General features: G+C 39.3%; 1 protein-coding gene across 2 annotated transcripts in view; it reads right to left on the reverse strand.

The window, feature by feature from the left end:
* Positions 1-25505, reverse strand: part of RNF128 (ring finger protein 128) — a gene marked incomplete at both ends in the record, with an annotated part of 123755 nt that overhangs the window by 59039 nt on the left and 39211 nt on the right. Inside the window, one exon of one of the 2 annotated variants that reach the window (XM_080719156.1) lies at positions 1606-2173. The exons of the other annotated variant lie outside the window; for it this stretch is intronic. Within the exon in view, the coding sequence (XP_080575282.1) occupies positions 1606-2089 (484 nt within the window). Of the gene's footprint in view, positions 1-1605; positions 2174-25505 lie in introns of those variants that run through there. 2 annotated transcript variants of the gene reach the window in all.

Raw genomic sequence — 25505 nt, forward strand, 5'->3', positions numbered from 1 at the left:
TGTAAAGACTTTAAAATTTACTAAGCCTCTAAAAAGTCATTTTGTTCTAATTGATGAATTATCAACCAAGAGAGATACAGTTTGTTCCTTTAATCAGTATACCAAATCTAAGCATCACAGCATTTTAAGAGTTGGAAGGAATCTGAAAATTTATCTAGTTCATTTTTATCTCTGCACACTCTGCCAAATTGGCCTCCACCCTCTACACCTCTACTACCATTTGACATGTGAACAACTTGTACAAGGTCACAAAGCTGATAGAAGCAAAGAGGGGCCCAAAGAATTCAAATCCTTTGAATTCCAGGTCAGTACTCTTTCCATTAAGCCACCCAGCCCCTCAATACAAGTGCTCCCTAGGTGGGGCCAGTCACCCTGTCAAGAAAAACCCAAAACCTCAAGTTGTTAAATAGGCAGTGTCATCTCTCCAGTGACTTCTGGAAGGCTAATCCATATCAGTTCACCTTTACTGAGAGTGGAGAACGTGTTATACTGTCCTACACTCTTTATGGCTTAATTTCATTTTCTCTTAGAGGAAAACCAGTGGAAACATTCTTTCTGATTCATTGCTATTTGACTGATGAGGGTACCCAGCTTCAAAGACATCAAATAAGTTGTCCAAGGTCACAGAACTAGTAAGTAATGCAGCAGAAATTTAAATCAAGGTCTGAGTTGAGGCCCAGTTCTTAATAACCATCATATACTACTATGACATGCCCCCCCCCACACTTTTTCTTTGTCCTTTGGAGCCTGGGATCACTATATATATATATATATATATATATATATATATATATATATATGAATGATATGGATACCTGATCACAAATAGGGTGGTTTCTACAAGGATAACTGAAGGGAGAAAACTGTAATCTATATCAGCTCCACAAATTTAAGAACTACCTGGACTACTTTTACAAAGTCTAGGCCTCTACTGTCCTCATTCATAACAAGCCTCTTTGTTTCTCAGTAATGTTTAATCACCTGTTTGGAAATTCAACAATGTAAGTCAGATTTTTGCAGAGACAAACAAAAGCACTCATACAAACAATCTCTGGGGACCTAAGGCCACTGGGCCGAGAAGGACCCAAGAGCTAAAAGCAAAGTTTCCACCAAAATTGCAACGGGGTTAACAGGGCACAGTAACACAATCTTGTACCTGATACCTAGGAAGCATGGAGAGAAAAACAGGGAGAGAGGAGCAGAAAATCTGTTCCAAAAGAGTGAAGAAGGATTTGCAAGTGATCTTCTCCCCGGTTCTTCAAAAGCCAGTACCCACTACCACTTAATCCACGGCAAGGCACCTTCAGGAAACATCAGGAAAAGGAGCTGCGAAGAGCCCGAACAGTCCTCGATTTTACAACCTCCGCACCCCGTTTGTCTTACCCTTTTCCACCAGAGAGGCAAATTTGGAAGGCTTTTTTTTCTGCCCAACCCCCACGCCTGGTGAATCTCCCGAGAGGACCCTGCCCCGCTTGGCGGGGGGCGGAGAAGGGGCACCCATTTTCCTTCAGAGCCAGGGGACAGAGAGGGGAAGGTACTGGGGAAAATAGGAGAAACTGGCCAGGGCAGAGGTTTAAAGGGGTGCAATTTAGTAGGTGCACTCACCCGGGTGAGACATGGGGATGACCTCATTGCGGGTCCCCGGGAAGTTAAAGATGACGGCTCCAGACGCCCCTCTCTCGTAAGCCAGATGGATCTTGTCAGCGAAGGTGCAGCCCCCGCCACGCTGGATGAGGGCCAGCCAAGAGACTGGCACAGCGTTTCCCCATACCGTGGGCACCGTGAAATTCGTGTGTGGGTTACAGGCGTTGAGTGCCCCGGGCCCATCGGGAGGTACAAGGACCCCCGCCACTGGCTCCAGCGGGGAGTCCTGGCCGTACACGCCCTCCTCGCTCAGCTCCCACACCGTGCGGTTCACGCTGGTGTGGGGAACCCGCCAGGACACGTTAAGGTACGCGGTCCACACCGCTTCGGCCCCCCGGGAGCCGGGGGCGTGCGGACTCAGGGCCAGTAGGAAGCACCATGCCAGCAACCTGGAAGAGCCGCAGCCACCGCGGCAGGAGACCCCGGCCCCAGGCGGCGGCCCCATGGCGCGCGCGCTCCGCGGCTCCCGAGGGCCCCTAGCACGCGCAGTCCCGGCGCTTGTCAGGACCCTGGTCTCGACCAGGTGTGTGCCAGGTGTGGAGCGGACGGAGAGGTACTAGCGCACAACGAGCGAGATCAGAGCCCGGAGGCACGTAGCGTCTGTAGAAAGGTTGCAGCAGACGTAGCTCCTGAAAGCTCCAGCTCTCTATTGCTGCGGCCGCAGGCTCTGGGGCTGTAGCGCGAAGCTCCGCCCATCCGACTGGGGGTAGAGGTGGCTGGGAGGGAGGAAAGGACACTGCGGGATCCGCCTCTTAAAAGGGTAACAGGGTGGAAAGGCATTCGGGTAGGCTCAGAGCTTGTATGGCCAGGTGTGTCGCATCGTTTCCTGAAAAATAGGCGAGGAGCTACAGAATCCGCGAGCATAGAAGCTTTCTGGTAGGATTCAAGTCCGTTTGGAATTGTAAAATCACCTCGTTCCCTCCTAACATTTATCTAAAGGGCGAGTGAGACTTAGGGAACCAGAATGTGAAAGTACATTTAAAAAACGGCAGATCCTAAGGGTAGGAGTTATAATCAAGAGAATTTGGGCGGGTGGGTAGTACTGGATATAGGGTTTCCTTTACAGAAAGTGCAAGAAAGGTATGTCTTTACCTTTTTGTTGTTGTTATTGTTACTAGCCCCGTCTTTACCTTTTTGTTGTTGTTGTTGTTACTAGCCCCAAATGGAACCTTACTCCTTACAAGCCTCAAAAGTGTGTATTTCTTTCCTACCTTTACCACACGCTAAATATACTGCATTAGATGCCTCCTTTAACTTGGTCCTCACAAAAGAAATACCATTTCCAAACCCCTCAGAACTAATCCTTTTTTTCCCTTTAGCTTACACAAACCAAGTTTACCCAAATGGACATCCTGTGCCATTCATGACCTTTTAAGTTCTCATGTTCTCTCTCTTTTAAGTTCTCATGTTTTCCCTCTCTCTCTCTCTCTCTCTCTCTCTCTCTCTCTCTCTCTCTCTGCATTTCCCACTAACTGAAGGGAGCCTGACTCACCTAGGCAATTCACCCATGCCACTATTCATTGATTTATCCTTACTTGTATGTACAATTTCTGTTTACTCTGTCAATTATTGCATTTACTAGGTGCTCAATAAATGTGCACGGAAGCAAACTGAATTAATACACTTGGTGTCTGGTATTTATGAATAACTTTGACCTTGAAAAGCTTACTTTTCTTGGCCTCAGTTTCCTCACCACCTGCAAAATGGGACTAATAGTAGTATCTGCCTCAAAGAGTTGGTCCATTGATGAAATGAGTTAGTTCATACATGTCCATATGTTTAGAACAGTGCTTAGCAGAGTGTAAAATTATATGTTAAATACTTATTATTAAATAGGTTCAGGGACACAATACTACGAAAATAATCTTTTTTTTCAGTACTGAGGATGGAGCCCAGGAACATTTAACCTCTGAGCTACACCTCCAGCCCTAGTTTTTATTCTTTATTTTGAAACAGGGTCTCACTGCAATGCAAAGGGCGTCACTAAGTAGCTGAGGCTGTCCAAAAACTCAGATCCTCCTGTTTCAACCTCCCAAAGGCTGGGATTACAAGCAAGCATGCGCCACCACACCCAGCCTAAAACAATCTTAAAGTTGTTACATTGAGGCAATAATCAGAGAAAATGAAGGTTGACTTGTTCAGTCATAGCCACGTTTTTAGTTTGAAGAAATACAATTTACTAGCTCAACATTTGTTAAATTCCCAATCACCTGCTTCCCTCAATCCCTGGCCCAACATTGGCTTTATCAATATTATTTCAAAATATTAAGCAAAGGAAAATTCTGCACTTGATATTATCATGGCTTGAGAGAAACCTAGAGAAAAATTAACACCACATACCAAGCAGCACCTAAAATATAAATAAACGGGCAATTTTGTGAAACATGAACCCTGGCTATGGAAAAGAACTTCTAGAAGACAAGGGAGGGTATGTATATAGGGTCGACAGCACAGAACACCTAAATATTTATGATGTTAATCTCTGAGTTTAAAATTACCCAGAAAAAAACAGGCCTGCCAGTGAACACCTAAAATCTCAGCCTTAGCAACTTAGTGAGACCCTGTTTCAAAAATAAATAGGACTAGGGATGTAGCTTGAAGATACAGTGCCCCTAGGTTCAATTCCCAGCATCCCCCCAAAATGCCTAGAAGAACTGAGTAGAATCAGCCATCTGAAGGAAATGATACAGTTCCAGAAATTATCTGAATTTGTTGATGAAGAGCACTCAAATTTCAATCAAGTAGTACAAAATCAAATAAGACATCAAACTATGCTCTCAAAAAGCTCTTAAATTGGCTTTGATGAGAAATTCAAGTAAAATAATAATTGCATTACAGAGTGATATCTGTATATGGTTCAAAAGCAGAGAGGTATGCATAGGGCAACAATGGGTAATAGAAAAGAGACACCTCACCCAGCTTAGGAAATAAGGGAAAGCTTCCAGTTATATCTGTGCTACGTTTGAAAGGGTTAGCCTTTCTAGGCAGAGACCAACACAAAGAAATGGACTGAGACCTGAAGCCAAAAATCCTGGGAAAGCACAATTTCTTTTTTTTCTTTTTTTTAATTTAGTTTTTTTTTTATAAGTGGAACATATTGAGAGTGGTGAACATTTTCATTCTGCTTCATGCCCTTCCCCCCTCCCAATAGAGAGTGTCCAGGTTAATTGTGTTGTATTTATGCTATTACACATATTCGTATGTAGCTCCTCCATTGAACAACCTCAGCTTTCTTCCTCTCCTATCCTTCCATTCAAGCTTTGCTGAGATTTCCCCTCCATCATCTGGAGTCCCTCTGGTATTACCACTACTCCCTAGCTTGAACATATTAGAGAAAACATATGTCTCTTCTCTTTCTGTGCTTGACTAATCTCACTTAGCTATTGTTCTCTAGTTCCTTCCATCTTCTTGCAAATGCTATTATTTTATTTTTCTTTATAGCTGAATAGAATTCCATTGTGTGTATTTCACATAATTTTGCAATCCACTCATCTGTTGATGGAGATCTCGGTTAGTTCCATAGTTTGGCTATTACGGACTGTGGAAAGCACAATTTCTATGGGCCTGCAAAATGGTTGAAACCTAGAGCATAAAAGGGAGGATGGAAGGAAATAAAGTTGGAGAAGTACACAGAGGTGAATCTTGAGAGTTCTTTGGATAAATTTAGGGAGTTTAGACTTTATCCCAAAACAAAAAGTAACACTGTCAGGGCTTATGCAAGAAGTAATATCATATCTGAAATTTAGAGAAAGCTATGGCTTCTATGTGGATAATAGATTAGAGGGGGCAAGAAGGGCAGCAGGAAGCCCAGATACATGACTGTGGGCAGTGCTCCAGGTGGGAGGTGAAGGTGACCTGGATTAAATAGTTGATGGGGATAAAGAGAAGGGAACAGAATGGTAATGCATCTTGAAGGTAGAGTGAACAGAATTCAGTTTGGAGGATGATAGAGAGGGAGAAATCATGGATTATTCTGAGGTCTACAGCTCTGAAGATTGAGTGGCATTGCTTCAGGGAATATATGAGGGTGATTTTAAATGTGTACAGCAGGTAGGAGGAGAGATGAGCTCACTTTAAAAACAGTGATTTTGAGGTGCTATGATGCAACCAGGTAAAACTGTTTGGTAGGCAGATGAACTTTCCAATTACTGAATACCTACTAAGTGCGAGGTTCTGGAGATGCAGGAACATAACAGAGACAAAGGAAATAGTTCCTGTTCCCAATGCTTTTGTTACCACTTTACAGAGATAGGCAGAGAGGGAAACTGATAATAACAGTGCTCAGTAACAAATGTTATGTTTGAGAAAAGCATAGAAACCTATAGCAATGTGGATGTGGCTGAGTCTTTAGAAAAAAAGGAGAGCTACCCAAGCAAAGAAGGTGAAGATTTTCAGACATAAGCAATAGTGGACTCAATACACAGGTCACATATGTATACACATACATAAAGCAAATATGACAAAATAATAACTATTTTTGAATTTAGATGGTATGTATATGGTGCTATACCAATATTGAATTACTTTTAAACTTTTCTGTTTATTTTATAATTTTTGTAATAGTGAGTTTGAAATTGTGAATTTACATTGAAGCTAGTGGAGAAAATGAATGACATAATCACGTCTGGGCTTAACCAGATCATTTGAGGGCAAGACTGGTGACAAAAAGATTAGTGGGCAGACTAACATCCCCAGATCTATGCTGGTGGTGTGGTCCAATTGGAAAATGAGAAATAAGACTATCATAGCTTGATGATGGTCCATTAAAATCATCCTACGAACTTCCCATGCTCTGAGTTCATCCTCACCAGGCAACCTTCTTGTTATCATTTAGCTCCTCATGTAAATATGTCTACAGGGAGATAAAGCCCTGATCAGCAAACACTAGTATCTGGTCTATTTGCAAGTTATACTTCTCATTATAAATTAATCAATTGCCATTCTGGCTTATACATCGGTCTCTTGTGAATTTGGTTAAGTGTGAGTCAGTTCCCAGGAGCCCGGTCTCTGGTTATGCTTCCAATCAAATTTCTAAGCTTACAAAACTAAGAATCTGATTGTGGATCATGATCACATCAAATCTTTCCAATCTAGGTTAACTCTCTAGCTTTCCTGGTTATAATTTTCTGTCTCCCCATTAATTATTTTCAAACTACAAGTTTGCTGCTCAGGAGCGATGCCATCATCAGGGGACTGGTGAGAAATGCAGAATCACAGATCCTCCCTCAGACCAACTAAATCAGAATCTGCATTCTAACAAGCTTATTTGTATGCACATAGATGTCTGAGAAGCCCTGCAGGAGACTGGGGTATTCCTGATAGGTAGCCAACACCCAGCCTCTGCTTGAATGCTTCCAGTGAGAGAGCTCACTACTTCACAAAGCATCACACGCCGAGGAGGGCAACACTCCTCTTGTCAGAATGTTCAGTCCATCCTCTTCCTCCCACTTCTATCTTCCAACTCCAGGCCCTCAGAGTTTCCACTGGACTCCCCAGTCATATCCTCACTTGATACGTACCTGTACCAGACCTCTCCTGATTTCTGACAAATCAAATTTACTAGTTTTACATATATTCCTTCAGGGTACTGCTCTCCCTAAGTTACTATTCCTTGACACTTAATGTGCCTTATATGTTTATCTCATTTAATCCTCAGAACTGTCCATTATTAACCAAGTTTTCACAGAACAGGAAAAAGGCTCGGAAGGAATTAGCAATCTGCCTGAGCCCTTAGCTAGGAACAGAAGCAGAATTCCAATGCAGTTCTGACTCTAAGTATTAATAGCTGATAATGACTCACTGTCTTCTCTCTGGAGATTGGCATTCACATTTTAACATTGCTTTATACCGAAGTTCAAGTGAAAGGATTCTTGTATGCATTTCAGACATGACCACTGAGGAAAGATATATTTGGGCCCAGGAGCCTCTTTGAATTCCTCAAATCCTACCACAAAGGCTAACCCAGCCAAGTATTCCTATCAGCAATACCAAACTGAAATCTGCCCTGAGCAGTGCACTATCTCATGATGAACTGATAAGCAGAGCAGCATCCTGCAGGAGCAACAGCAGGACTCCGGTGCGGCAGATTAAGTTTCTGCAGAGGAATAGACATGGTCGATAGTGTTCAGCCTTTAATATGTCTGCAAAAATGAGACATCACATCTGACTTCTTACCATTAAATAAATGACAAAGCACAACGTACGACAACTAGGGTCCCGGCATCTCAGGAATGTTTGGCTCTGCAGCTAAACAATAGAGATGTCCAGAATGTGTAGAGAAGGGATGACAATGTCTCTTCACTCTAGGCAGCTGTTAAATGGGTGGGAAGGAGAAAATGGCGGGGGGTGTGGAGAGAGGAAGCAGCCAGACAAAAGAAAACAAAATGCCAAAATGTGATGCCGCCGCACACTTCCAAATGATAAAGTATCACTTGGGAATGCAAATAAACCTCAGTCAACTTGCACTGGCATGCAGGGATTCAAAAACAGGAGATTATCAAAAACAACGTTTTTATCCACCTGAAAGTAAGGACAGAATTTCAGAAAGGGCTTGCAGGTAATAGGTGTGCTAAATCCCAAACTTAGAACATTCTTCTTATATGCATCATTAATCCTTAGAATTGAAACTGGGTGTGTTGGCACACACTTGTAATCTCAATACTTAGGAGGCTGAGACATTAGGATGGCAAGTTGGAGGCCAGCCTCAGTACTTTTGCAAGGCTCTCAGCAACTTAGCAAAACTGTTTCCAAATAAAAAATCAAATAGGGATGGAGGGAAGTTCAGAGGTAGAATGCCCCTGGATTCAATCTCCAGTACCACAAAAAAAGTTAGAATTGAGATCCTTTTATGGGCCAAGTAATTTACACTTCTAAATATTAGATGTCACATCTTACAGAAGAAGAAACTGAGGCTCACGTCAAGTACATTGTTCACATCACTCATGACCAAATGACAGAGCTGAAATTTGATCCCAGGTCTAAGTATAAAACTACATTTTTCCTATTATATCAATTTCTGCCCCATACAGCACTACCCTTGAAAATAAAGGAAGGGAAAATACTTGTATTTATTGAATACCTACTCTGTGCCATACACTTTATAAGAACTAATTATATCCTTTGATTTTCATGATAGATAGTATCCTGTTATGATTTCCCATTTTACACAAAGGTGAAATATCTTGGTAATGGTCACATAGTTAGCAATTGGCAATGTTGGATTCCACATGATTCCCAATTCCGTACCATTATTATGATGCATGATATCTCCACATATACAGGGATAATATTATTGCAAGGTTGAAAGAATGTTTTTGAGCCATACTTGGTGATATATTTTAGGTGAAGAATTTCTTCACCAGAATGCTCTGATGTCCAGCTTAGCAGCCCCAGAAATCTTAGATAACAGATTATGAGAGTACATTGAATGCTTCGTAATTATTTATAAATACTTACATATATAGCTAGAGATGGTGGTCCATGCCTATAATCCTAGTACCTGGGAGGCTGAGACAGGAGGATCACAGATTCAAGGCCAGCCTCAGCAACTTAGTAAGCCCCTGTTTCAAAAATACAAAGTAAAAAGGACCAGGGGTATAGCTTGCAGGTAGAAAGCCTCTGGGTTCAATTCCTAATACACTCCCCAAATGCCTCCATATGCATGTCTACATTCTCACTCACTCAAGTCTGTGGAGAGAAATGCCTGAACATGTGTTTTGCGCCCACTTATGAACAATGACACAGAAAGGATGTGTTATTAGTGCAGAAGATTTTTTTTAAAAGTTGAGTTAAATTATGTCTACTGGATTGCCGTTAAGCAATAAGATTAGCTATGTTGAGTTTAGGGAGATGATTAAGAGGATTGTGATTTCTAAAGAGGGATCTAGAATGATCAAGGGCTCAAGGGATGGGAGCAGGAGTGGCCCTTGGGGAAAGTTGGACAGAGGAGGGGCTAAAAGGAACTATGCAGCTGTATGATCTTTCCCCTCCATGACGGTATCAAGCCAATCTACTTGGGAAACTCATCTGCTCCTCTATAGTCTCCTATCTTTTCCTTTCAGGTTTCCATTAAGATGAAGATTCTGAAGGAGGTACGTCTGTGATCACAAGAGGATTCATACATATGTTAGCAAAAGAAAGAGAGCCAGGTGTAATAAAGCAGTCCTGAAATCCAAGTACTTGGGAATCTGACATGGGACTATCACAGGTTTGAGGCCAGTCTTAGCAATTTAGCAAGACCCTAGGCAACTTAGTGAGAACCTGAATAAAAAATAAAATAAAACTTTAGAATCTAATGCTACAAAATATTTTCTTTATAGCTTTATCTGATAAGCTTCTATTTTATCTCATTTCTAAAGATTGAACCTCAGGGGCATTCTACCTCTGAACTACAAACCCCAGCCCCACCCTTTTTTTTTTTTTTTTTGGTGGTGGTGGTACTGGGGTTCCTGGAAACCCTTCTACCTCCGGGCTACACTCCCAGACCTATTTTATATTTTTATTTTTGAAACAGGGTCTCTTAAACCAGCGCGGCTGGCTTCAAACCTGCGCGATCCTCCTGTCTCCGCCCCCCAAGCGTGGTGATTACAAGCGTGCGCCACCACGCCCGGCTGCCCCAGCCCTTTTTTAAAACAGGGTCTCATAAGTTGCTGAGGCTGGCCTCAAGTCTGCAATCTTCCTGTCTTAACCTCCCAAGTACTGGGATTACGGGCATGTGGCACTGTGCCCAGCTAAGCTTTCTCTGTTTTTTAAACTTTTGGTTTTAGTTTTAAAATTTTGTTGAAAACTAAGGCACAAACGCTCACATTAACCTTTGCCTCCACAGAGTCAGGATCAAAAATATCGTTGTCTCTACATCCACATCTTGTGCTGCTGGAAGGTCTTCGGTGGCAGTAACAGACACAGAGCTGTCAGCCCTTACGATAACAATGTGTTCTTCTGGAATTGCTCCCAAAGGACCTGCGAGGCTCTTCTTGAGGAGCTGTCACTCTGTTCAGAAATATGTCTACGGCGGCTTTGCTTGGTTTGTTTCCTTTTTTCATCCTAGATTTTTTTTTCAAACATAATATACCACGAACTTTTCTCTCTTTTAATGAAACCTGTTTGGTGTTGGGGACCCATGTTTTAACTTTATTTGTTGTCCTGGGTATTGAACCCAGGGGCATTCTACCTCTGAGCTACACCCCAGCCTTTTTATTTTTATTTTTTATTTTGAAACAAGATCTCACTAAGTTGCTGAGGGACTCTCTATGTTGCTGAGGCTGGCTCAAACCTGTGATCCTCCCGTCTTAGCCTACCAAGTACTGAGATTATAGAAGTGCACGGCCATGGCTCCCGTATTTTAAAAGTATAAGGAGCTTTGGGGAACTTTTTTTTTTGTCTATTTGGAAGTAGGGATCAAACTTATGGGGCTTGTAAGGCAAGTCCTTTGCCACTGAGCAAACATCCCAGACATTAAGGAGTTTTTTGAAGGCTATAGAGGCTTCTGCTGTATTCATCACTGTGAATTTTTTAGGTATTCTTTTTCTTCTTCTGTTTCTTTTTTTCTTTTCTTTTCTTTCAGTTATATGTTCAGTACATGGTAGGAATTTTTCAGCTCCATTAGTCTTATGAGATACTGTTACATAGATGTTCATTATTGGCCAAAACATTATATAGCACATGACTGTTTATCTAATATAAATATCTATGACCTTGCTGCTGCCTGGGACAAATGAAAGAAGATCTATTGAAGGTAGTGAACCTGGCAGGCATGGATAGGACTAGTTTAGTATATTAGAGAGGAGTTAAGCTCTTAAAAATATGCATATTCAATAAATATTTTTGGCCTACAAACAAAATGGGATTCATTTTGAATAGTAACCTCATTTGATATTTCCTAGTATGACTGGTTCTTCTGTAAAAGCAGTTTAAGAATAAATATCCTAGACTGGGGTTATAGATCAGTGGCAGAGTATGAGGCCTTGGGTTCAATTATCAGCACTGCAAAAATAGAAAAATAATAATTATACCTTCACTCACTCTGATCAACTGGTAGATATCCCTGGGTGCAAGGATGGCTCATCATATACAAATCAATAAATGTGAATCACCATATTAACAGATGAAGAACAAAAATCATAGCCAATTCAATATAAAAAGGCATTTGACAAAATTCAAAATCCTTTCATGATTAAAACTCTCAACAAATTAGGGCTGAGGATATAGCTCAGTGGTAGAGAACTTGCCTAGCTCCTGGGTTCAATCTCCAATATTGCGAAAAAGTTCAAATTTGGTATACAAGGAATATTTTTCAATATAATAAAGGTCACATATGACAAGCCCTCAACTAACTTTATACTCAGTGATAAGAAACTGTATATTTCCTTTTAAGATCAAGAACAAAGCAAGGATACTCACTCTGGTCACTTTTGTTCAACATAGTACTAGAAGTCCTAACTAGAACAATTATATAAGAAAGAAAAATAAAAGATATTAAAATAGGAAAAGAAAACATGCACATGACAACATGACCAAAAGTTTGCTGATAACATGATTTTATGTATAAAAGCCTAAATACTCCACGAAAATGTTAAAACTGAAAAAACAATTCAGTTGGATTACAGGATACAAAACCAATGTACAAAATCAGCAATGGCTCTATACACTAACAGAATACTATTTGAAAAATGAATTAAGAGCTGAATGTGGTAGCACATGCCTGTAATCCCAGTTTTTTGGAAATTGAAACAGGAGGATCACAGGTTCAAAGCCAGCATTAACAACTTAGCAAGACTCTCAGAGCAACCTAGTGAGGCCCTGTTTTCAAACAAAAAATAAAATAGTGCTAGGGGTGGAGCTGAGGGGTAGAATGCCCCTAGGATCAATCCCTAGTGACAAAAAATGCTTATTACAAAGATATAGTAATCAAAACAACATTGACCAATGGAATAAGATAGAAAACTCAGATATCAACCTACAAAACTGTGTTCAGTAGATTTTTGATGAAATTGCTAAGGATACACAATACAGAAAGGATAGTATGCTTCATAAATGATGCTGGGAAAATTGTATATCCACATGAAGAAGAATAAAAAAGGATCCTTTTCTAATCCCTTATATAAGGATTAACTGGCTGGGTGTGATAACACATGCCTGTAACCCCAGTACTCGAAAGACTGAGATAGGGGGATTGCAGGTGTAAAGCCAGCCTCAGGAATTTATGGAGTCCCTTCCCAACTAATCAAGACCATGTTTCCAAATAATAAATAAAATAGGGCTGGAGGCATAGCCTAGGGGCATAATACCCCTACGCTCAGTCCCCAGCAACTTCTCCCCACACACTAATCAACTAAATTAGATTAAAGATTTAATGGAAGAGCTGAAAATGTAAAAGCCAAATCTTTGAAAACTACTAGAAGAAAACATAGTGGAAAAGCTCCATGACATTGGTATGGGCAGAGCTTTCTTGGATATGACCCCAAAAGCAAAGGCAATGAATGCAAAAATAGACAAATGGAATTGCATAAAACTTAAAAGCTTTGGCACAGTCAAAGAGATGATAGAGCAGAGAGAAAACCCACTGAGTAGGAGAAGATATTTGTAAATCATACTTCATATAAAGTACTGATATTCAAAATATGCAAGGAACTCAAACAATTCAACATAAAAACAACCCTATCATACCTGAATAGATACTTCTTCAAAGAAGATATACAAATAGACAACAGATATATGAAAAAGGGCTCAAAATTGCTAATAATAACAAAAATGCAAATAAAAAACACATGATTAGCTGGGTGTGGTGTCGCATGCTTGAAATCCCAGCATTTGGGAGACTGAGACAGGAGGATCCAGGTTCGCAGCCAGCCTCAGCTACTTAGTGAGGCCCTTTGCAACTCAGTGAGACCCTGTTTCAAAATAAAGAATAAAATATGGGGCTGGGATGTCGCTCAGAGGTAGAAAGCCCCTGTGTTCCATCCCCAGTACCAAACACACACACACACATACACACAAGTTATCACCTCACATCTGATAAACTGGTTATTAACAAAAAGACAAATATAAAGGTTAAAATAATGTGGAGAAAAGGAAACTTGTACAATGTTGATGGGAACTCATACCCATTAAAAATAGAAGACCTTCAAAAAACTAAAAATAGGAATACTATATTATTCAACAATCCCATTACTAGGCATATAGTCAAAGGTCAAGAAATTAATGTGGAGAAGAGATGTCTGAGGCTGGGTGTCGTGGTGCACGCTTGTAATCATAGCATTTGGGAGGCTGAGACAGGAGGATCACAAACAATAAGTATATGAGCCTCAGCTACTTAGCAAGGCCCTTTGCAACTCAGTGAGACTCTGTTTAAAAAAAAACACTAAAAAAATAGGGATGGGGGTGTAGCTCAGAGGTAGAATGCCCCTGGGTTCCACCTCCAGTACCACAAAATAAAAGAGAGAAGTCTGCAGTTCCTTGTTCATTGCAGCACTCACTACTCAAAATATCTAGAATATGGAAACAACTGAAGTGCCCATCAGTGGATACTTAGGTATAGAAAATGTGGTATGTACTTGAGAGGCTGAAAGAGGAGGATCACAGGTTAGAGGCCAGCAACTTAGTGAGATCTTGCTTCAAAATAAAAAATAAAAATATAGTAAGACTGGGGGTATAGCTAAGAGGTTCGAACACCCTTGGGTTCAATCCCTATCACCACATACACACAAAAATGTGGTATACATTCAGGTGCAGTGGTCCACATCTGTAATACCAGTACTTCTAGAGCTAATAAACAAATTTAGCAAAGTATCTAGATACAAAATCAACTTACAAAAATTAATAGATTTTTCTATATACCTAACTCAATCCACTGCAAAAGAAATCTGGAAAACAATTTCATTCACAATAGCCTAAAATACACTAAAATCCTTAGGAATAAATCTAACCAAGCAGGTAAGAGACCTCTATAATGAAGACTATTAAGCACTAAAGAACAAAATGGAAGAGGTTTTAGAAGAGAGAAATACCTCCCATGTTCTTGGATAGGCAAAAACTAATTTTGTCAAAATGAACATAATACCCAAAGCAATCAAGAGATTGGATACAATCCCTATGAAAACATCAATGGCATTCTTCGTAGAGCTAGAAAAAAGTCCTAAAATTCATATGGCAAAACAAAAGTAATGAGCAATAAGAGCCACACTGGAGGCATCATATTACCTGATGTCAAATTATACCACAGAGCTATAGTTACAAAAATAGCATGGTACTGGCACAAAAACAGACACATAGACCAATGGAGTAAAATAAATGATACAGAAAAAAAACTCATAGTCAGTTGATTTGGAATAAAGATGCTAAAAACGTACACCATTTTCAACAAAAACAGCATTTTCAACAAGTTGTGCTGGGAAAACTCGATATCCATATTTATAATGAAATTAGACCCCAATCTCTTACCCCGCACAAAATGTATTGAAGACATAGAAATTAGCCCAGAAACATCGAAAGTATTATAAGAAAACATAGGACCAACTTGTCAACATATAGGCACTGGTAAAGAGTCTCTAAGTAAGACCCCCAAAGCTCAGGAAAGAAAACCAACCAAGAATCAGCTAATGGGATGGTCTCAAAATTAAAAAGCTTTTGCACAGCAAAGGGAAAAACAAGTGTGAAGAGAGACCTATGGAATGGGAGAAAATTTTTGCCAACTACTCCTCTGACAGAAGATTAATATCTACACTATACAAAGAACTGAAAATATTTAACACTAAAAAACCAACCCAACAAAATATGAGCAATTAAATCAAAGAGATACTGTCCAAAAGAAGAAATACAAATGGCCAATACATATATAAAAAACCCAACATCATTAGCAATCAAGGAGATGCAAATCAAAACTACACTGAGATTCCATCTAACTCCAGTTTGAATGGCAATAATCAAGAATACAAACAATAATAAATGCTAGAGAGAATGTGGTGAAGTAGGAACGCTTGTACACTGTCATGGTTGTAAATTGATACGACCAATATGGATAGATATGTAGATTCCTCGAAAGACTAGGAATGGTACCACCATATGACCCATCTATACCACTCCTCAGTATATTTCCAAAAGAATTAAAGTCAGAATGCCATAGTGATACATGCATACCCATGTTTATAAAACACAATTCAGAATACCCAAATTACTGAATCAACCTATTTGTCTGTTAACAGATGAATAGATGAAGAAAATGTGGTATATGCATGCAATGGAGTTTTACTCAGCCATAAAGAACAGTATTAATGTCATTTTCAGGAAAATGGATGGAACTAGAGAACATTACGCTAAGTGAAATAAGCCAGCCTCTCATATGTGGAGGCTAGAGACAAAATAGAAAGCAAAAGAAACTTCAGATACATGAAGAGAGAGACCAGTAGAATAGTGGAAAGGGACTGGGGAGAGAGATAAGAAGACAGGAAAGAGCCTTGATGAAGAAAACAGTTCAAACAATGCTACGTCCATATATGAAGGTATTGATACCAATCTCAATAATATATACAGGAAAGGAGGAAGGGTAGGATCCAGAGTGAAATAGGCCAAGTGATGTGTGCATGTATATCACTGAACCTATAATGTATAATTACCATGCACCAAAAAGTATATTAAAAAGGAGAGATAGCTGATAACAAAAAGTATAAAAAGTTTCAGTTAGACAGGATAAAAAGTTTCTGGTGATCTCTTACACAGTGCAGTAACTCTAATTATTAACATCATATCGTATTTTTATTTATTTTTTTCTAAATATTTTTTAATTGGTGCACTGTATTCATACATCATAGTGGGATACAAAAAAACTTTTGTAGACATACATGCACACATCGCCCAGTCAGCCCCCACCCGATCCCCACCCCATTCCCTCCCCATCCCTCCTTCCCATGCTTGGCTTAGTGGTTGACATCTAGTATTATAGCAATTTATCCAATTTTAAAAATGATAATCTCACATAATAGTTTCATTTGTCTGATACCAAGCTTTTGATAACTTAAAGATAACATTTCAATATTTCTTTTTGCTTTCTTTCTTACCAGAGAATATTTTTTCTTTTTTTTAGGTGAAACTATCATATATTTATATATTTATTTTTCAGAAAAAATCTATCCTAATATGGAATATGGACTCTAGATACCCAAAACAATCTCAAAAAATAACAAAGCTAGAAGATATATATATTCTGATTTCAAACCATATAAAGCTACAATAATTGAAACAATGTAGTACTGTTCTAAAAGCAGATATATAAATCATTGGAGTTAAATAAAAGCCTAGATATAAATTCTTCCCTATATTGTCAAGTTATTTTTGACAAGGTTTCCACGAACATTTGGTGGAGGAAATAATAATCTTTTAACTAAATATTGTTGAAAAATAATAATTACATGAAAAATAATAAAATTGGACCCTTACCTAATCCCATATACAAATATTAACTCAAAATAGATAAAAGACCTAAATATAAATCTTAAGACTATAAACTTTTAGGAGAAAATCTGGGTCATAAAACCTCACAACATTGAAATTGGCAGTGATTTCTTGGATATGATTTCAATGGCACAGGCAACAGAAGAGTATACAAACTCCCTAAAAAATAAAAAAATATTGTATATCTGGATTTAAAATGTTTTACTACACAGAAATGATAAATATTTGAGATGATGTAAATGTTAACTATTCTAATTTGATCATTCCACAATGTATGTATACAGGTATTGAAACATCACATCCCTAATCTACATAATTATTATTTGCCAATTAAAATGTACTTTAAATAAATATCCAATTTGGGTAAAATAGATAAAAATGATAAAAATCCTTCTATTTAATGTGTAATTACAATCACCTATGAAGGATAAAACAGTATTGGCGATTGAACCCAAGGGTATTCTACATTCCCACATCTTTTAATTAATGAATTATTTTTATTTGTGGTACTGGAGATTGAACTCAGGGACATTCTACCACTGAGCTACTATTTTTTTCTTTTGAAACAGGGTCTTGCTAGATGGGTGTGAGTCTTCCTGCTTGATGAGGCTTTCATGGAACCTGTGACCCTCTTGTCTCAGCCTCCCAAGTACTGGTATTATAGGAGTGCACTACCATGCCCAGCTTAGACTTGCCCTTTAGAAGCTAACATGTGCATGAGTGTGGGCACAGGCAGCCTTTGTATTTCAAGGGGCAAAGTCACAAACTCACAGCTGCCAACTATATGCATTAGGATTACCTGCAGCTGCCCAGGGCTCAAAATTGATCAATAACTCGGAGTAAACAAGTATCTGGCAATAAGTGACCAAGTGCTAGCACATAGTCGAGACAATTGAAATTGGCTAGCTTGCCAGTAGATTCATGCAATAATTAAGTTTTGCCACCCCAGAATTAAATAAATATTACGGTTATATTGGTAGCAGGAAATAGGCAAGAGACAAGCCAGCCTTTAACAAAAGGGTATTTTATGGCAAAAATTACTTTATTTTTTTACCACAAGTTATGAAGAATATAGTATAGGAACTATAAGATGGGTTTGGTCAAACATGACTGATAACATTATTTAGGAGGCTGATGCAGGAGGACCACAGTTTCAAGGCTAGTCTCAGCAACCTTGGTGATCCCCAGCAACTTAGTGGGGCCCTGTTTCAAACAAAAATACTATAGTAATGCATAAATATATATGTTTATAGCAGCACAATTCACAGTAGCCAAATTATGGAACCAGCATAGGTATCCATCAACAGATGAATAGATTATGAAATTATGGGATACATACACAATGGAATTCTACTCAGCCATAACGGAGAATAAATTATTTCATTTGCAGGAAAATGAATTGAGCTAGAGAATATTATGTTAAGTAAGATCTGTCAGTTACAAAAGATGAGGGGTCATCTGTTTTCCCTCATATGTGGGAACTAGGGAGAAAGAGGGATACAGAAGATACTTCAAAGGAGGAGAAACCCTGGAAGCATGATAGAGGGGGTCTAAGGAAGGGAAGTGTATTGGGAGAGGGAGATGTGATGAAGAAAACACTTCAGTGGAAACAATTACATATACAAAATTACCAATGCCAACCTCAGTGTCATCCACAAGGAAGGAGAGGGAGTGGGGTGGGGCCAGAGAAGCCCAACAAGTGCTGTGTACTATTGCTCAAAACTTCATCATGATGTCTGACTACATGCACCAATAAAAATGAAAAAAAAAAAAAACATGCTGAGGCTATAGAATGCCCATGGGTTCAATCCCCAGTATCTCCCCAAAGTATAGCAACTTAAATGGAAAAAAAATCCAACAGAAACATCAAAAGGAAAAAAAATGGCCAGATATATTGATCCACAGAACATTCTGGCAATCCATTAAATCACTTCTCCCTTAGCTGACAATTTTCTAATTAGCAAGGGCTAAGTACACTTTGTAAGCTGTCCCTGTGTAACTTCAGGTGCAAACAGTATCATAATATTTTATGTTCTTCGTAGCACACTAATTCAGACACAGAAATCAGTGACTGATTAATATTCTGGATGTTGTCATCCCTGGAGCCACAGAAAGCTTTTTAGCAGAGGCAGGCAGAGTGGTTCAGCAGTGTTTGCTTTATGAGAAAAAAAAAAAAGAGGCAGAAATGAAAACTTGAAGCTCTTGCTTGTTTGAAAAAAAGTGAAGTGTTGAGTTTGCCTTCAATGATCCTACCAGTTCATTAACTGTCTTAGTTTTCCTTAGGTGATGGCTAAGGTGTTTAGAGACCCAAGGAGAGCATATGTGTGAACCCTAGGCCGTGTTTCAGGCACAACACTTTGCTGGTCAATTGATTCAGGACAGAATGAAAACTTCTCGGCACACACATTCCAGGCAGCAGGCTAACTTACATCAGTGTTTTCAATATGTCCCCACAGCTGGCCTTGTAAGCAGACCTTTTCAAGCTTCCAGACAGAGGCAACAGTCAATTGTTTGAGCATAGTATGCTGGAGAGTGGAATTATACTGCTTGCTGTTTTTCAGCTTTCTTTTCGCCAGAATCTTTCCCTTGTCACTGCAAATTGTGTTAGGTAGCAGCGAACAGGGAAAGAACAAGCCGACATTCAATTAAAAAATATTGCTGGGGAAAAAATGTGCCAGATGAATCCCATCTGATCACTGCAGTCAGTATACAAATTTAGGAATAAAACCTTTTTGAAAACTACCTTGGGCCTCTGGGCCGTCTGAGATATGAAATTATATGTAATGATCATCTTTGGACATATAGGAATTATAATTTTGGAGTTTCAGTGATCTGAAAGAAAGTTCACCTATTCTATAATTTATTTATTAGGATTATAAATATTTTTGAGCTTCTAATATCTACAAAGTCCTATAAGAGTTACTGGGGAAGATAAAAAGAAAAATGCAACAAGATCCTTCCATTAAATATCTCAATCTACTGGAGTAAATTGGATCAAGAAACATTTTACGGGCCATCTCTTTGTATTACATGAATCTAGATTATCAATAATGCAAACTTTAATTGAAAGCATAGTTTAATGACAGTTATTAACTAATAGAGATGTGATATTATTTTTCTTAGGCTATTGTAAATAGTCTTCTAATTGGCCTCCTTGTCTTTAGTCTCTGTTCCATTCTTTCTTGTGTGGTACTAGGGGATTGAAGCCACGGATATTCTACCTCTGAGCTACATCTTCAGCCCTATTTTAGTTTCTATTGGAAACAGGGTCTCATTAAATTGCTGAGGGCCTTGGTAGGTTGCTGAGGCTGTACTCCAACCTGTGAGCCTCGTGTCTCGGTTTCCTAAATACTAGAATTATAGGCTTATAGGTGTACCACCACGCCTGGTTCTATACTTCATTCTTGTGGGGGGGTACTGGGGATTGAAGCCAGGTGCATTCTATCTCTATGCTATGCCTCCAGTACTTTTAATTTTTTGTTGGAAACAGGATCTCTCTAGGTTGCTAAGAGCCTTTCTAAGTTGCTGAGGCTGGCCACGAATCTGGGGCTCTTCTTGTCTCAGCCTCCCTAGCACTGGGATTATAAGAAGGTGCCACCAGGCCTAGCTTCTACTCCATTCTTAATCATCCTTTATATTACAGCTGTACTTTTTAAAGCCTAGCTATGATTATGTCACTTCTCATTACATATTGAATATAATACAAATATCTTAATGTGAAATTCTAGGGCCTCAATCTGGCGACCTAGATTGCTAGCTTGATATGATCACTGTCTTCTCTATTTCTCTAGTATAGCTTATTTTGTTTTATTTTGCAGTGCTAGCGATTGAACCCATGGCCTATTGCATACTAGGCACATGCTCTACTTATACTTGTATTGATCCATATACTTGTACTATATATAACACTTTTATGCTATTCTGCATTTATTTATTTATATACCTGTCTCCTTCATCAGTGACAGTTCCTTAAATCAGGACCATGAATCTTTCTTCCTAGGTCTTTTCCCAGCACATTAGAATATATTTGATGGGCAAATAAATAGATGAGAACAACTCAAGGCCAGAGCAACTAGTTTGTTGCCTAGCTGGTAAGAATTTTTCCACTGTATTAACATAATTTACATAAAGTAAAATTCACCTTTTTTACCATACAGTCCTATAAGTTTAACATACATACACAGCCACGTAACCACTGCTTCAATCAATGTAAAAAAAAAAGTTTTATCATCCCCAGAACACCCTCATGCTCTGCCTTTATAACCCAACTCTCCTCCCACTCCTAACTCCTAGCAACCACTCATCTGTTTTCTTTTCCTATGGTTTTGCCTTTTCCAGAATGTCAGACAAATGGAATCATTCAGTATGTAGCCTTTTGTGTCTGACTTCTTTCACTTAGCAAAATGCATTTGAGTTTAGTCCATGTTATTGCGTTGGCATGGCATTTAAACAAAAGAGTAGTCAGACAGATGAGCGCTGTGAGGGGGTACAAAGTCCTGTGTGAGCATGGAAGCAGGAATGTTTGCCTCCGACTCAAGGAATTAAGGGATATTGCATGGAGAAAATAACATCTGAGCAGGAACTTAATGGAAAGGTGGAGTTCTGATAGGCACAAATGGCAAGGGAAAGTGTTTCAATAAAGATAAAAGCAGGAGCTGGCATGGTGGCTGCATGTTTATAATCCGGGGGTACTTGGGAAGATGAGACAGGAGGATTGAAGGTTTGAAGTCAGCCTCAGCAACTTAGTGAGGTCCTCTGCAACTTAGCAAGACCCTTTTCAAAATAAAAAAAATAGGGCTGGGAACAGCCATTGCAGTACATTGGAGCTCCATAGAGACAGCGTCAGGCAAGTGAGAGCCAGACAGGCACTGGGCAACTCTGTGCCTTGTGGAGGAAAAACAACTAAACAGGTAAAAGAGATCCTAAGAAGCCGAGAGCCAAGATGTCATCATATGTATTCTTTGTGCAATTTTTTTTGCAGTACTGGGGATGGAATCCAGGGGCATTCTACCTCCAAGCTACATTTCCAGCACTATTTTTTATTCTTTATTTTGAAACAGGGTCTCACTGAGTTGCAAAGGGAGTAGTAGCTGAGGTGGTCCTTGGGCCATGATCCTCCTGTCTCAGCCTCTGGAATGCTGGGAATACAAGTGTGCACCACCATGTCCTGCTTTTTTGTGCAAATTTGCTGGGAGAAGCACAAGAGGAAGCACCAAGAAGAGTCAGTCAGCTTCTCAGAGTTTTCTAAGAAGTGCTCTGGGAGGTGGAAGACCATGTCTGCTAAAGAGAAAGGGAAATTCGAAGACATGGCAACAGCGGACAAGGCCCGTTATGAAAGAGAAATGGAAACCTAAAGGGGAGACAAAAGAGAAGTTAAAGGATCCCAGTGCACCCAAGAGGCCTCCGTCAGGCTTCTTGTTCTGAGTATTGCCCCCGAATCAAAGGAGAACATCCTGGCCTGTCTATTGGTGATGTTGCAAAGAAACTAGAAGAGATGTGGAATAACACTGCTGCAGATGACAAGCAGCCTTATGAGAAGAAAGCTGTTAAGCTGAAGGAAAATATGAAAAGGATATTGCTGCCTACCGAGCTAAAGGAAAACCTGATGCAGCAAAAAAGGGAGTGGTCAAGGCCGAGAAGAGCAAGAAAAAGGAGGAGGAAGATGAAGAGGATTGAGAGGATGAAGAGGAGGAGGAATACAAAGAAGCTGAAGATGATGATGATGGACAAGTTGGTTCTTGTGCATTTTTTCTTGTTTATAAAGCATTGAAACCCCTATACACAGCTCATTCCTTTCAAAGAAAAAAAAATGAAATGTAAGGCTGTGTAAAATTTGTTTTTAAACTGTACAATGTCTTTTTCTGTATAGTTAACATAATACTGACTGTGTCTTTAGATAGTCCTGTCCTGGTGGTTATTTTAAATAGCCACTAATCTTGCGCAGTACAGTATGGGAGTTGTAAATTGACATGGAAATTTAAAGCAGGTTTTTGTTGGTGCACAGCAAAAATTAGCTATATATGGGGATGGTAGCTTTTTTTTTCCATCTTCAGTTGTCTCTTATGCAGCTTATACAAAATAATTGTTATTCTTTTAACTGAACACCACTCTGTAATTGCAAAAAAAAGTTGCAGCTGTTTTTGTTGACATTCTGAATGCTTCTAAGTAAATACAATTTTTAATTTAAAAAGTAGGTTGGGGTGTACTTTGGAGGTAGAATGCCCCTGGGTTCAATCCCCAGTATTGCAATAAATAAATAAATAAATAAATAAATAATAAAATAAGACTTAGAATCTAGCTTAGCACTAGAACGCCCTTGGATCCAATCCCTAGTACCATAAAATACATAAATAAATAAAATAGGGTTGGAGTTGCTCAGAGACAGAATGCCTTTGGGATCAACCTTAAGTATACCCTACTACCCAGAAAAGAAAACATGAAAAACAAAAGCTTAGGGTGAATATTTGAGTTTGGTTAGAACACCAAAGGAGGAACGGGAGATTGAAGAGGAAAGGTAGGTTAGGGCTTTGTTGACCTTGAATATTATATTTAAGATTTGGTCTTGATTAATTGGGTAGTACAGAACCTTTGCAACTTTTTGATTGAGGCTCTGTGTTTGAGAAGAGTGAATAGTTTTGCCTGAAGGTAATTCAGCTGCTGTGCCTGATCTGAAGTAGACTGTTCTCCATCCAGGTGAGTATACACCTGTGACTCTAAAAACAAAGCAACTAACTGCATCTATTCATATTCCAAGCATACCAACAACTACACTACAGATGCCTGCTAGAAAGTGCATTTGTGAAATGATTGAATGTAATACTTGCCAAAAGCTCTTTTTCCCTCCATTCATTTATTTATTTATTTTTAATTTTATTGGTACATTATATTCATGCATCACACAAGGCAACATAAATGAGGGGATGGGAGGGGGGAAGAAGGAAATTCTCTAAAACACACAATGTACTTAAACATATAGAAGTCAACCACTATCCCTCCATTCATTTGTATTCCCTGAATTTTCTCTATAGTCAAGAAAGCCAAGTCTTTTTTCCTGGATCCTATTTTCCTAGTCTTCCATGAAATATCTTCACTGGGGTAAGAGTTAACATTAGGACACCTACCTTAGTAGACAGCCAAGTATAAAAATTCCAGTTGAACAGCATTCCTTTCTTTTGAAAAACTGTTATTACCCACCAATAATACGCAAATTCATTTGTAAAAAGAAACCAGCTCCTAGTTTTGGATGATTTTATCAGATTATAAAACACAAATTTCTCTAAGGAGGATGTATGACTGTCAAATAAGCACATGGACAGAACAGCATCATTGGCCATTAGGAAAATGCAAATTTAAACTATCATGTGCCAGCCATGGTGATGCCCGCCTGTAATCCCAGTACTTGGGAGGCTAAGACTGGAGGATTGCAGATTTGAGTCCAGTCTCAGCATCTTAACAAGACCGTCAGCAACATTGTAAGACCCTGTTTCAAAATTTAAAAAATATTAAAGTGCTAGGGTTCAATTCAGAGGTAGAATGCCATTGGGTTCAAACCTCAGTACCAAAAATAATTTTAAACCACCATGTGATATCACTGTATACCCACCAGAACAGCTAAAAGGACCAACAACAAGAAAATGTGTTAACGCCAAATAATGATGAGGATGTGAAAAAAGTAAATTGTATATACATCTCTGGTGGGAATGTAAAATGACACATCCAATTTGGAAAAATCTGGCAGGTCCTTACAACAACTAAACATGAAACTGACATATGACTCACCAGTTTCCGTCATGGGCTTTTATCTCCTATAAATGTAAAATTACATTTGCAAAAACATTGTTCACAAATTTCCATAGCTGCTTCATTCATAATCATTCCAAACTAGAAACAACTTAATTGCCCTTCAACAACTGAGTGGTGAAACAAATGGTATATTTGCGTCATGGGATACCACTCAGCTATAAAAAGGAAGGAATTGCCAGCCAGGCGTGGCGGCGCACGCTTGTAATCCCTGCGCTCGCTTGGGAGGTGGAGACAGGAGGATCGCGCAGGTTCAAAGCCAGCCCCGCTGGCTTAAGAGACCCTGTTTCCAAACATAAAAAAAGTATAAAATAGGTCTGGGAGTGTAACCCAATGGTAGAAGGGCTTGCAGGAACCCCAGTGCCACCAAAACAAAAAAAAAAGGAAGGAATTGTCAATATTTTTTTTGTGTGTGCATGGTATTGGGGATTAACCCCAGAGGTGTTCTACCTCTTGTGCTACACCTCAACTCTATTTTTTAAAAATTGAAACAAGATACCACTTAATTGATAGAGGGCCCTGCTAAATTGCTGAAGTTGGCTTCCAATACGCAGTCCTCCAGTCTCAATCTCCCAAGTACAGGGATTACAAGCATGTGCCGCTATGCTTGGCTTGGA

This window comes from Muscardinus avellanarius, assembly GCF_963383645.1.
Source record: "Muscardinus avellanarius genome assembly, chromosome: X".
Taxonomy (NCBI): domain Eukaryota; kingdom Metazoa; phylum Chordata; class Mammalia; order Rodentia; family Gliridae; genus Muscardinus; species Muscardinus avellanarius.